This window comes from Haplochromis burtoni, unplaced genomic scaffold, assembly GCF_018398535.1.
Source record: "Haplochromis burtoni strain Fernald_Lab_line unplaced genomic scaffold, NCSU_Asbu1 Contig_268, whole genome shotgun sequence".
Classification (NCBI taxonomy): domain Eukaryota; kingdom Metazoa; phylum Chordata; class Actinopteri; order Cichliformes; family Cichlidae; genus Haplochromis; species Haplochromis burtoni.
This window is the reverse complement of record NW_024582629.1, coordinates 582,787-597,600: the sequence shown is the minus strand read 5'-3', so window position 1 is coordinate 597,600 and position 14,814 is coordinate 582,787. Positions and strand designations below refer to the sequence as shown.

Sequence of the window (14,814 nt, the reverse complement as noted above, 5' to 3'; positions counted from 1 at the left end):
TCAGGTGAGCAGGAGGAGATAGCAGTTCGTATCCTCCCTGTGGGGCTCCGCTCTTCCTCCGAGCCGGAGGTCCCAGGTTGTTTCCTCTTCCTCACCTGCAGATGGTGGTGTCACATCCCTGAGTGTCTCCTCAAATGAGGTGATCTGTACTGGAGTCAGCAAACCTCTCTGCTCATAAAGCTGTTCCCAGCTGTATTTTGACATTCATTTTGGATCCTTTGAGGTCACATATATTAGGCTTTACTGATAGTAATGAACCCACTGAGAATACCCTCTCTGCAGTCCCTACAACTATGAGGAGATGTAACTTATTACTTTTAACTTTTGGGTTTTACTGCATGCAAATCATAAAAGCGCTGACGCTAACCGGCCTGATATCAGCCTAGCAGTAAACTGCAACCAGTCATATTTGGCTAAAGTAACTAAGCACTTAGATGTTAAAGGGCCAATAGTTCCCTTTAAGAGAGAGTGAACATTGTACTTTACATTTGTTAGGTGACAGAAATATGACCCGAATTCATATTTTCTGTTGGATATGTAAACAATATTTTCTATAAGGTAAAGTGATTTCTCAAAAGCAATGCAACTTAAAGTTGAGCAACCACTTTAAGACATTAGAAAATACATTATATAACACTGTCACAGATTTAACACTGTCTGTGAAGCTGGATTTAAGAAAAGAGTGTTTAGACTTCAACTTTTTGGAGCATATGTAGTGCCATCTTGTGCAAGTACATGATGGTTTGTTTGGTTGCCCAATAATCATACGTTAGTTCAATTTAGCTAACTAGTAACAGTATATCAGTAGTTGGAAAATAGCCAAACTGAAACTAAAGAACAGTCTAAAGGGCATGTGCACTATCCACGTAATCTCCCTCTTAAGTAGCAAGTGGTTCTTCATCGCTAACTAGCTGCACTGAAAGGAAGATTCCACTAGCTAGCCGCAATGCTAAGGTTTGTAGCAAGCAGTTTATAAATGACAACTATGTGGAGGAAAAGGTCTTTGAGTAAGGTGCACTGATACCAACAATCTGAATACTAATTCTGGCCGCTGCATATTTGATTTTTCCTGTATTAAAGTCGGTTGAACAGAGCGTGTCAACCAGAGTGCTAGCAAAGAATTAGCTGAGGATGAGCAGTAAGCTTGACAGGTGCACAAGATCTGACCAGCACTATTTTATTTTTGTTTAATTTTGAAGTTTTCTTTTTAATTCAGTTTAGTTTGAGTTGGTTTTCTGACTGTTCCTCTGTGTTAGTTTTAGTTAACGATTTTAACCCACTCTATAGTCGACATTGGGTACAAATGTGTTTTTTTAAAAAACAAACAAAAAAAAAACCATTTCCTCAGAATTCCTTAAAAAATGGGATGGATAATGGAGCTACTGGAAAATATAATGCTTCCAGCTATAATTGCAGGCAGGCATGGAAATGGATTAGAAACTGTTAACTAAACTGAAATTCAAAGGCCAATAAAACACTATATTTAACAACAATTGCATTAGCATAACTAAAATCCCAGATGATATCTCTCATATCAATATATCACCCGGCTCTAATGCATGGAAGTAATAAATTAACTGCAGGAAAGTCCCAGAAGAAGCGGAAAAGGGGAACTCAGAAGTTGATGCTGCTGAAGTTGCTCCAAATCAATTTTTTTTCTTTACTTTGAAGAGATCAGAGACCACATACTGTATGCTACACTGTGTAATTGCAATTTGGTGGAGCTACAAAAAATGGGCCACTGTGAATCTTCTCAAATCTTTTTCTGAAGCACCAACCTTCATATGCACCATAAATCCACATGAAATAGCCCATAGGTGTCAGAGCGAAGAGAGATGAATGGCTCAGGAACACATTCTGATTACCATCTGTCTTTCCACGATCATCACCAGCACCGCGGGCTGACAAGTCGTTCTTTAAGACCGTGTTTACTCTGTGCAGTCCCAGTGTGCGTGCATACACACACATACAGAATGTAAATCTTCCAACATGCATTATAGATCTGAGATCACAACTCCAGCAAATCCCAGCTGTGATTAAAAAGAAGCTGTGTTGTTTTATCAGCCCTCTCCGCTTCCCTTATCAGCTCATTTGCATAATTAACAGGGGCTAACGTCGTCCTCGCGAGCAAACCGCCACAGTGATTTCTCCAGCCTGGAATTCTGTCCTACTTCATAGCGTCACAGCAATCCTTTTTTCTCACAACAATTACATGGTTATACCTTTTAAACACCGTAACACTGTAAATGTGATTTTGTGTTGTGTTTTGGCTGCTTTTGTTCTTACTTTTTTTGTGAACAAACATTTATTCGCCTCGGCATTCAACTCGTATAGCAAAATGTTGCGCTGTCAAGTTCGCTGTCACATTGTTTGAAGGCACGGCTCTCAAAACGCATCCTTAGGGACAGTGTGAACATGCGACGCAGCCCACAAGCATTTGAGCTCGGATAGCGATGCAGAATGAGCTCAACTTTTTCTGGTGTCAAGAAATGTGTCTCACTTGTCAGAGCAACAGTCAGCAAGGCATTTTATGTTCTAAGGGGAAGCTCCTACAATATTAGAAGCAGATGAAAAGCAATGAAAAGATGGTCCCCTTTGATCAAACACTTGGCGATGTTTGGGTAGGAAGAATCCCGTTTTCAGACTTTTGTTAGAGCCAGGCTCAGTGAGGGGCAGCCATTTTCCAACACCGGCTGGTGAGGGGAAAGAGATGACAGAAGAGAGGAGGAAAGAGACAGATGACAAAGGAACAGGACTAAACACAAACCGTGGGATTTATTTCATCGTATTTCCTGTCACTTGATTCTCTGGGTTTTGCTTGTTGTAAGGCTAATTTTAGGAGCTGTGTTTACATGACTAATGCCTTGCCAGTATTTGCAGATTATTGTTTGTTTCTTTGTTTTTTAAATGCCAGCTGCCAGTGCTACATTTAATAGAATAACTGTTAACTTACACTAACTGGACCTTTTGTTAGGTACAACTCGCTAGCATGATGTTGGACCCCCTTTTTGCCTTCAAAACTGCCATAATTCTTCTTTGCACAGATTCAACAAGGTGCTGGAAACATTGCTCAGATTTTGTTCCATATTGACATTAAAGCATCACACAATTGCTTCAGATTGGTAAGAAATTACTTCCCAAACACCATTACAATGCAAAGCAAGGCAGGGTGTTTCAGACCATGTTGTTTGCTCCAAATTCTGACCCCAGAAAACAAGATCTTTCAGCAAAAGTCCAGAATCATCAGACCAAGCAATGATGTTTCCAGTCTTCTAGCATCTGAATGGCAGCCACAGTTTCCTGTTCGTAGCTGACACGAATAGCAAGCCTTTGTGGTCTCCTGGTGCTGTAGCTCATCTGCTTCAAGTTTCAAAAATGCTCGGCTGCATAACAACACAGAGTACAGCTGCTCGATGGATATTTTCTCTTTTTCAACCCATTCTCTGAAAACTATGGAGATGGTTGTCTGGGAAAGTTCCAGTAGATCAGGAGTTTCCAAAATACTCAGACCATCCTGCGCCATGTTCAGTATCATTTCTACATGCCTTAATACATGCCTAAACAAGCTGCTACTAAGTGATTGGTTGATTGTATATATCTGTGTGTTAATGCACAGTTAAACAGGTGTTTCTAATAAGTTAGCCTGTGATTGTACGTCATAAACACTCAAAGTTTCTCATATACTTGAAAAGTAACAATAATAGCAGCTGCAAGGTTCCCTAGCTGTGGTGCGAGCCAGAACAACCTCTATTAGTGCAGAATATGTCTGCTAATTTGCTACAGACTATATCTTCATCTTTCATGTACAGAAACGTTGACTGATCTCAGAATTGCTTGATTGACTGACACGCATTTGATGTAAATGTTTGTAATTTCAGTGACCCTTTGGTCTCGTTATAAATTTCTTTATTTTCTTATTTTTTTTAACTGTTGCATGTTGCGCACCAAAATAAAGCCTCAGTAGGTGCAAATCCTTATTTCATAGGGCAAGTGAGAGGCCAAGAGAATTATATAATTTAATTTAACATGTCGTGTTTTATGTAAGTGCCGCTTTTTTTCCATTTAATTACTAGTCGACTGTAGAAAAATGCTCTCACTTAAACAGATCATGAGGCAGGGTGAAGGTTAAAGCTTCCACACAGCTCTAGCTCACCCACTGTTGCCTGATCAGACCTCTTCTAAACATGGATCCGGGGTGGGCATGAGTGACAGCTCCTTGAAATGCACCTGTAAGGATGGGACAGGTTACATCACCGTAATTGTTATAAGGCCATACACTCAGACGACATCACATCTTTTTAAACGCTGCTCTGCCAAACCTGACCCGAGGTTCACAGTAATTGAAGACACCTGTGCACACAGTGGCTTTAAGCGCGCCACTCCAAAGGAGTAAATCACAAGGCATCAAATAACTGCTGCTGGATCCCGGCTTGTTGGGAAATGAGCCTCTTCATAGCAGGCGTTTAGACGTGTCATAGTAGGAAAAGCGCAGGTGTAAATAATCCCGTTTTTGTCCCACTAAGCCACAGCAGTGTGACCGTGAGCCAGCGAATGGCATTCAGCCATTGTTAATTTTATCATTTACACCTGCTGTTACAAGTCAAAACATATTCTGTGACCGTTACGTAAGAGTGCAGTCACTCGGTGTTGGGCCATTATGCTCTTCCCTCTGTCACTGCCACTCTTTTTTATGTTTAAACTATCATTTTAGACCCATTTGGCTTCTTTCCATATCTGCACGTCCCAGATTAGACGTCGCTCATGAATTTAACACAAAGCATTTAGAGCACACAAATTGGACATTATCCTCCTCGGCAAGGTTTCGCTATGTTCTTCGGGCCCTGCTTTGATCAGACATCAGCCTCCGAAGGAAAGTCCAATTAGGAAACATTACTTTTCAGCCCTCTACGTTTTTATGTAATCAGTTTTAGCAGACTGCACGCAAACCTGCCTGAGTGTGTGTACATATTTAGGAGTGGGCCATGGATTTAATATAAAAGGGCACGTGAAGGTCTGCTGATGTAGCACAGCCCCTGTGAGCGTTGTGATTTTAACACTGAGACTGTTGGAAAAATGCTGTGAGGAAGGTGACTTGTGCTGCTGCGTGATGAGCAAACTGACGCTGCCTTTGTTTTTTGTTTTTCCCCTCTGCTCTAAAATGCTGTCTGTTTCTCTTTCACTAAAACACACAAAACGCACTCTCTGTCTGCATCGTGTGCGCTCTCTCACACCTACACTCCTAATATACTTCTCTCTTTCTGTCTGTGCAGGCTCGCTGACAGTGTCCATCACCGACATGCGTGCTCCAGTGGTGGGGGGCTCCGGGGGGGTCTACGCTCTGTGCTCAGCACATCTGGCCAATGTCGTCATGGTAACTGCAATCATCATCATCATCGTCGCTTCCATTGTTATGTCTGAAAACGTTTTTTGGTAGGGACAAAATGTCAGAACAGACCAACAGCGTGGACTTCACTGTTTTGTTTGTTTGTTTTTACTTTACTAGCCCGTGAACAAGGGTATGATTCTCCTCTAATTAAATGGAATTTCAACGTATTTTACTTGAAATTACATTCTAATTATATTTATCTTGACTTACTTAAAGGTAGGTACACTAGAATAAGGAGGTAACAAGTCTGTCTTTTACAGGAAACAAACGAATAATTATACTGTAAAGTTAAGTCGCGTGTAAGGAATTTTAAGTAGTGCGTAATTAAGGAATGGAGACACAAATTGTTCTGTAAGTGATTTGCAGTACTGCATCATTTCCTGGTAATTTACTGGAAAGACAAACAATATTTCCCAAACTCACGTTGTACTTTTCAGGGAGTGGGCTCTCTAATATAGTGGCTCAACCTTGCCTAACTTCCAGATATTTTACAGGAAAGGAGACACAATGTGCTTAAAATTATTTACAGTATAATTTGTGTTTGCATTCCTGTAAAATACCTGTAAGTGGAAACATTAAGAAATGCTTAAAATCACAAACTTGTGCAGCTTTTAAAATTATTTACAGTATTATTTCTCTTCTTTCTTGTAAAATACCCAGAAGTTAGAGGTAGACTAGAATAAGTGAGTAACAAGTTGTGTTTTAGTGAAAACAAGGAACAAACAAGGAAATAAGTAGTAATAAAGGTAATTTGAAGTAGTGTCTAAGTATTTGTAGGTAAATATAGTTTTATTTATTTTAAGTTGTGTGTAAAGAATTTAGCAAACCACATGAATAATTGTAATAATTTTAGACTGGAAAGAAGAGAGAAATAAATGATAAATAAATGATATTGTAAGTAACTATACTGTAAAATTCCTTGAAAGTTAGGCAAAGTTAAGCCACTATATTATGTCCTGTGCCTCGAAATGTACAGTGTTACAACTTAAGATGAGGGAATATCCTTTGTTTTTCCACTAAATTATCCAATACTTAAAAATTACTCATGGACTATGTAAAATTAATTAGACACTAGTTAAATTTACTTACAGTATAATTACTTTGTTGTTTCCTGTAAAACCTGACCTGTTACCTCCTCATGCTAGTGTACCCACCTTTAAGTATTTGTAGGTAAACATATCTACATTTTAATTTAAAAAAAGACGAAATCCCGTGTATTTACAAGGAAATTAAGATAAGATAAGATAAGATAAGATAACCTTTATTAGTCCCACACGTGGGAAATTTGTTTTGTCACAGCAGGAAGTGGACAGTGCAAAAGTTATGAGGCAAAAATTAGGATACAATAAGAATAAATACAGTACACAACTGTACAGAATAGAATAAAATACTATATACAGTAGAATAAAATAAAATAAATATACAATAAGATAAAAATAGAATACAAATACAAATGCTATATACAACTGAGTAAAAATACAACGATGACAGAAAGGATTATTGCACTTAGTATTATTGCATATGTATGGATGTGTGTGCTTTGATCAGTTAAAGTCTTTATTTGGAGTCTGACAGCAGTGGGGAGGAAAGACCTGCGAAATCTCTCCGTCCCACACCGTGGGTGCCGCAGTCTCCCACTGAAGGAGCTGCTCAGTGCTGTCACAGTCTGCTGCATGGGGTGGGAGATGTTGTCCAACAGGGATGACAGCTTAGCCGCCGTTCTCCTGTCACTCACCACCTCCACTGGGTCCAGAGGGCATCCTAGAACAGAGCTGGCCCTTCGGATCACCCTGTTCAGTCTCTTCCTGTCCCCAGCAGAGATGCTGCCGCCCCAGCAGACCACACCATAAAAGATAGCAGAAGCCACAACAGAGTCATAGAAGGTCTTCAGGAGTGGGCCCTCCACTCCAAACGACCTGAGTCTCCGCAGCAGGTACAGCCTGCTCTGCCCTTTCCTGTAGAGGGCGTCTGAGTTATGAGTCCAGTCCAGTCTGTTGTTCAGATGAACACCAAGGTACCTGTAGCTGTCCACAGCCTCAATGTCCATACCTTGGATGTTCAGTGGTTGCAGTGGAGAATGCTTGTGCCTGCGGAAGTCTACCACCAGCTCCTTGGTTTTACTGGCGTTGATCTGGAGGTAGTTCAGCTGGCACCAGTCCACAAAGTCTTGGGTCAGACCTCTGACATTAATCAGGAAAAACTACTGGTTGTAAAGTGTACCCAGTAGTTTTTCTGCTGCACGTGATCCACGTGTACACACGAGCACACAATATTCGTTATCTGTTATCATCTTATTAACAAAATAAGGTTAATTCTTTAGGTTGTATAAGGCTGGTGTACTTCAGACACTAGACCCTTCCTTTTTTCTTTTTTGTCATCTGTATTATTAACTCTCAAGTGAGCAAGTATTTTACTGTTTTTATTTGTCCGCTGAAGAAACAGGAAGTGAATTCCCACAATGCTGCTTTGAGAGCCTTCTTTCTTTTCCCCAGCATTCAATTATGTGTATTTGGCACAAGGCGGCTTCTTCATCCTCCTCTAAACTCAAGGCGGTGTTACATCTGACGACTGGCTTTAACTAATCGCTGTTGACTGTGGGCAGCGAGGACGCCAGCAGAAATGGAAATTAAAACGTGCTGACGGGCCCAACGCAAAGCCTCTGTAACTGTAACTGTGTGCTCACAGCAGCTTACAGTTTGTTTGGTCTGTTACGCTTGATGTCGGTTTGTTGTTGGGAAATCCTTTAAGGCGCCTCTTAGTTCTGCACTGATGAGTTTTTGTCTAGTTTGGTGGGGAGGGGTTAAGAAATTCTGAAACCTTTTCCGATCTTGACTTCTTAAATTTCAAGAAACTAAGACATTTTCAGGTTCAGAAAGGTTTCAGGCTCTGTACCTCACTGCCTAGAAGACGTACAGCTCTGGATAAAATCTTTACAATCCGTCTTGGAGCCACATTAAACTTTCTTCTTATAGTTAGTGAGCAACTCTTAAGTTTTGTCTCTCTCCATTTCAGCCCCCTGAGTATTATAACACGACCTGTAACAGACAAAATGCAGTGGCCGTGCTCCGGTTACAGATTGCTCTTCACCTCCTACAAGAGTGGAAGCATCAAAGCGAAATGTGTCCCATCAGACAGAAGCAACATCACATCACTCCCAGCTCAGACCTCCTCTCCCGCTCTGCTGTGCTGACCTCTCCCCTCCTCGACATTAATCATTTATATTTTTAAAAAAACCTGCTTTAACTTTACCTGCATTCCTGCTCTTGGCTTGTTTTAAACCTACGGTCACAGCAGGTTTTATTTATACACCCCTCCTGAATTTTACATGGTATTCTCCATTTCTTTTTGTGCCATGAGAGAAAAAGAGAAGCGCTGGGTCATATTCCCAACAGCTGGGGACCTGAGGAAGGATGGGACTGGTGCAATTATTCATCCTGGAAAGTAAATGTGTTATTCTAAGACAGGATGCCATTGTTCTTTCCCCCCGCAGGGATTTACAAAGGCTACTTATTGGTCCATTCTGCCATTCCCTTAAATTATCTTCGTCCTAATTAATAGAGTGCAACTGGATTGGAACCAGTAAGTGGAGAGCAGCCAGGTGCATAATCGCGCCTCTGTCTCGTGTAAGCGCCGCCGCTTCTCTCTGTCGTGGATGTGGATTGTCTTTCTTCATAGGCTAAATATGGCCTGAGGAGAGAAAGTGAGGTGTTCCCTGACGGGCTGTTATAACATGGTCAGATATTCCGTGGTTGTTTGTGCTGACAGGACACTTCTGTGTTGCAGAACTGGGCCGGGATGCGCTGTCCATACAAGCTGCTCCGCATGATCCTGGCGCTAGTTTGCAGTAAGTTTTCTAGATTTTACTCTCGTTTCTATTTCTGCTCTTTTTCAGCATATGTTTAACGTAAGCAGACATGCTGACACTTCAGTATAGCTCATACATGTTCTGAGTGGGGTTAAAAACACGTAAGGCCGATCAACATATGTGCCGCTTAAGCTATCATCCATAGTGGCTCAGAGCGAGAGGCTCCCTGGTTGAACATGCTGCTTTGTTTTCGTAGCATTTGAGTCATACTACTTGTCCCTTTTCTCCACACGAGGGCCGATACACTCTGACTTTCATTAGTGAGCAATATGTTCCCTCCATCTGTCCAAAGCCTGCCGCCCCCGAACCGAGAGAGCGGCAAGTCTCTGCTGGAATTTCATATTTCTCCTCAGTGTTTTCCAAACAGGGGACGGATATTTCAAAATAAAACGCGACAAGTTATTTGTGTGTGCAGCTGTGAAAACCAAATTATAATTTGCTCTGTGTTTATAGGATCAGTGCTGAGTGTTTGTTCAGCTAAAGAGACTTTGGAATAGCCCCAACGACCACAGGCGAATAATATTTTGAAAGCAATTTTTTCGAATAAAGTTCCATTTAAATCCTCCCGAGACCTTTGTCTGCAGAAGCAGACTTTGATAAAACACTTTAGCACAATCCCCCACACAGATCATCTTTAAGCAGTCACATTAGCCCAGCTCAGACCTAGCGTCTGATCTTTATATGATGCAAAGTGAGTGATGCACGTGGCGTCTTGTGCTTAAGGACAATAAAAAGTTCTTCTTTCAGAATCTGTGTGTGGAAATCTGAATAGACTTAAAGTTACAGATCCCTGAAAGATTTGGCATTAAAACACTCAAACATAATGAATAATTTTCAGAGTTTCATATATTTACCAACCACTTTGTGAACACTACCTGCCACAGTTCAAACTGAGCATCAGAATGAGGATAAAAAGGTGATTTAAGCGACTTTGACTGTGGTTGTTGGTGCCAGACGGGCTGGTCTGAGTATTTCAGAAACTGCTGATCTGCAGGGATTTTCCCCACACAGCCATCTTGTAAACCATGTTTACAAGAAAGGTCTGAAAAAGAGAAACTAGACATTTCTCTCACTGCTCTGGGTCACAATGCTTTGTTGATGCCACATTAGTTGGACAACTTCAAACTGATAGTAAGATAACAGTAACTCAAATAACAGCCTCCAACGTCTAAGGAGTGCAGGCGGAGCTTCTGTCAGCTAAAAAATTGTATGATTTGAAAAAAACATTGTGGTGTGACAAGTCTTGATTTCTACTGCACCATTTGGATGGTAGACTTTGACCCCCTTAGTACCTGCTGAGTATTGTTTTAACGCCTCAGCCAACTTCAGCAGGAGACTGGTATCATGGATGTGCAGCTGGCAAATGTGCAGTGACTCCGTGATGCTGTCACGTCAATGTGGACCAAAATTTCTGAGGAATGTTTGCAACCTCTTGTTGAATCTATGCCATGAAGTGTTGTAGCAGATCTGAAAGTACAACCCAGTCCTAGCAGACTAGTAGAATGCCCGGTCATATAAATGCAATCATGTCAAACTCGGGATGTTACTGGTCCCACCTAAGAAATGCTCATTAAATGACTTCCTTTTTTGACTTTGAATTGTTGTTGTTTTTTAAACATCTTTTATGAATTGAATAAATTAGATATAATGTGTTATTCAGTGTTGCTGATAGCTGGAGTTTGTGACCTTTGAAAAGAGCCAGGCCAGCTGTTTCCCTCATGTTTCCAGTCTTTTTGCTTAGATAAGCTCATCAGCTGCTGCCTGCACCTTGCATATTTATCAACAGATCAATCAGAGACTGGTATCAGTCTTCCCATCTAACTCGCTCTCCTTCACAAGTATGTTTCCCAAAATGTGGACTTTGATGTGGAGATGATTTCCTCACAGCTGCATTAATGAGCAGACACCGATGTGACAAATATGTCTTCTCCCCTCTTCCCTCTGCAGTGAGTTCAGAGGTGGGTCGTGCAGTCTGGCTCCGTTTCTCGCCGCCGTTGCCCTCCTCCGGACCGCAGCCCAGCTTTATGGCACACCTGTCGGGGGCTGTGGTCGGCATCAGCATGGGCCTGCTGATCCTGCGCAGCTACGAGGAGAGTCTGCAGAAACAGTGCTCCTGGTGGGTCATCGTCTTCTCCTTCATCACCTTCCTTCTCTTCGCCATCTTTTGGAACATCTTTGCGTATGAGCTCCTGGGGGTACAGATACCACCTCCCCCCTGATGATGGGCCCCACCCTCCCCCCTGCGGTCATATACACGGTGACTTCAGAGGTTCCCCTTCGACCATAGTTAACTTTACATTTCCTCTCAAGTTCGACCCAAATGAAATCATCTAAACTAAAAATCGACCAAGAATCCTTTTTACAAATACTTTGCAAATCAAAGAAATATGTCTCTTTTATTAAAGAGGGATTACAGTAGCAAGACGTACAGGTGAAAGGTCCTCAGATCCATTTTGAGGAGCCTAATATCATTTTTATATATATATATATAAATATATATACGAAAAAAGCTCATCCACATTACCAGCACTAACCTTTCAATGAGCATTTAACCATTGTGCTCTTTTACTATCAGAAGCTTTTTTTTTGAAAAGCAGTTTTCGTCACTTATTTCTTTGAGTGCATCTCTCATTCATGTAAAAACCAAATTAGAAGAATCTGAGCTCATGACATGTGCCTGGGGCGGAAAGGAAGATGAATTAAAAAGGATGAGAGGTGAGAGATCGGGATCAGCCGCAGCAGTGACGCTTTAAGCTAATAAGGTGTCGGTGTTTTTCGCTTAGAAACGCCTCAATCTGTGCCACAAATCAGACCCGCCTGAGAGGATTTTAGGAGAAATTTCAGGAAATGCTTGTTTTGTTTTTTCTTTTGTTTTTTAAAGGCAGCAATAAAAGCCCACAAAAGCAGTTAAATCTAAGCGTCAAGATAATGTTTTCGTTTCATTTTCAGCTGAGAAATGTTACAACTAGCAGAGCTTTTCCCTCGAACTGAGCTGCCATGTAGGACAAAAAGAAACCAGTTAAAAGTGATGAAAGAAATTTGTTACAGGAAGAAAGAAAGAAGGAAGGAGGAGGTTTTAGATTCATGATTTCTTACCTAACGTCTGTCAATTTCAAGGTTAGAAAAATTTCTGTCATTTTTCGCTTCACGGAATCCTAAAAACAAAGACGGACGTCACTATTTCTGTATTATTTCCTTGCTAATATACCTACACTGTGGATACAAAAACACACAATGACATCAACACGTGGAGGTGGGAGATTAAAGTGACCGCGTGACAGGAAGGGAAAGAAAAAGATGAGAAAACGAGAGCTGAAGTTTCCTGGATGGTCATCACTTCGGCGAGCGAACTCGGACTTCAGCCACCAACTTGCTAAACGCACCATGTAAAATATGCCATGTCATGCTCTGTGGCGCTCAGCGAGACAAAGACACACACACACACAAACACACAATCTTCTCCTCTTTGTCTTTGAGAGTAGCCGCGGCCTGATTCTGCAGGTCATTGGGGCAAACTGAGGAGAAAAACAACACAAACACACACACTGGCCTGTTCTCGCTGACAAACTGAACTGGGGAGGGCACGGATGTGTCATCACCTGACCTCTGACCTTTGTTTCCCAGAGGGCATTGGGGTCTCTATGTCAGGCCCGGTCGATACCTCAGTTTCTCATTCTTAGGGACTGTATACATTTGTAAAGGAATGTACCTATAAAGAAAAAAAAGTGTTATAAGTTGTCCCCGTTTTTCATTTGATCGTGGATGTGTATATTGTATGTTCATAACCAAGAGTATATTTATTTGTATTTTTCCCCCCTCTTTAAAGGGGAAAAGAGAAAAATGGTGCAAACAAAACTAATGCTATGATTGTTGTCCTTCTGATGACTCCTGTATGGCTTTGATCCTCTGAAACACAGAGAGGCAGAATCCCCCGGGTTTGTTAGGCGACCACCAACAAGTCGAGCTCACCTGGTTTTATAAATCTTCAGTGCTTTACAAAATAAGCCATAGAAAGAACTAAAAGGAGACGGCAGAAGTAGAGGAAGAAAAAAAACGAGAGAAAAAAAACACATTTGTTGGTTTGAAATGCACTGACTGGTAGCTTCTGTTTAGACTTCATGGTTGCGTGCGTGTGTGTGTGTGTGTGTGTGTGTGTGAGAGGGAGAGTGATGAAAAATGATATCCTCTTTGTGAATATTCAGCAGGTGAAATGAAAAGAAGATACTCCTGTGATACCTTGGACTGTTTGAGATATTTTCATGTAGCTAGACTCATTTTCTTTTTCCTTTTTATTTATGACTTGTTCGCCAATTCGTTTGCAGCCAATGCAGCTTAATTCTGCAAGTGCCCACATCTCCCAGACTCTCTTCCCCCTGCGGCGTGCAGACGCTTCTCCGCAGTTCCTCTTCTGCAAATAACAAATTATGGACAGGGCTCCTGTCATATATTTTATCTTCTGAGTGATTCGGGCTTTTTGGAAAGTGGAGGCGAGGATGGCAATTATATTTACTCAATGCTACGTTCCATTTTTCAGTCTTTCAATCAATAATTCATTTGGATGTCCACTGGCTGCCTGAGGGAGGAAAAAAATTTTTTTAGCATTTGCCAGTCTTGCCGTCCTCAGCGTTTGCTTCCACATGAAACTGTCAGTAGTGACAGAGGACTCCATGTTAAATGAGGGAATGGGTGTTAAATAGCCATAATAAGCCATTTTCAGATACATTTAAACAAGACAAGGTCAGCCAGTAGTTGATAGCGATGTATCCCTGATGGAAACTCTTGTGTTGACTAGGAAATATTACTGCTTGAGATAGCAAAGATGTGTTGATGAATAATGCATACATACCCTGTTAGCCTATAATGAAGATAAAGCGGATGCCTGAGAGGAGGTTAATGTGCCTCTTTAACTTAAGATTCATAGGAACCCGAAAGGGTTGTAAAAAGGGCTAGTCAATGGCTATGTTTTTGTAGAACACGTCAACTGTGAATATAACCACTCCCAGAACTAGATGCAGGAACAAAGTGAAAGGCTGTACAAAGTGAAACGGCTAGTGTTTGAATTTATTTATTTTAAGAGCAAAGCGTTCGATAGCATTGGCAGGAAAAGAAAAAACCAAGTAGGAGAGAATTTTTTAGGATTAATTTACCAGTTTCCTGTAAGCCAACTCTCCTGGCCCCTGAGCCTGAGCCAACCGCAGCAACAACACACCTGGATTCGCCTCCTTAGATGCCCCTGCTTTACATCCTCCAGCTCATCTTAAAGGAGAGGACACTCTAGCTCTGACAGCATGTGACAGTTTGTGAGAGACACCTGAAGCTTCCCCCATCCTGACCCCCCTCCCTGTGCAGAGTAGGGCTGATACATGGTTGCTACGACGACGAGAGCCCAAAGCCAGACCCTAAACAGGATGTCTTCCTTTAATAAGTGGATCTGACAAGGCGGCATGATGTTAATTTAATTGCTGTCGTTAGGTGACGTAGTTGTTTTTGACAGTCGACAGGAAGTCTCTGTGAGGGATGGCGCGAGCAGCCAATAATCCATCACTACAGATGATCCACGTCC

General features: G+C 41.5%; 1 protein-coding gene across 3 annotated transcripts in view; it reads left to right on the top strand.

Moving 5' to 3' along the window:
• The window catches only part of rhbdl1 (rhomboid, veinlet-like 1 (Drosophila)), a 47,481-nt gene extending 35,637 nt beyond the window's left edge, over positions 1-11,844 (top strand). For all 3 annotated transcript variants that reach the window (XM_005939492.3, XM_005939493.3, XM_005939494.3), the window contains exons 6-8: positions 5,271-5,371; positions 9,170-9,230; positions 11,199-11,844. In XM_005939492.3, the coding sequence (XP_005939554.1) occupies positions 5,271-5,371; positions 9,170-9,230; positions 11,199-11,470 (434 nt within the window). In that variant the 3' untranslated portion in view covers positions 11,471-11,844. The remainder of the gene's footprint in view (positions 1-5,270; positions 5,372-9,169; positions 9,231-11,198) is intronic.
• Positions 11,845-14,814: the final 2,970 nt, after the last annotated feature.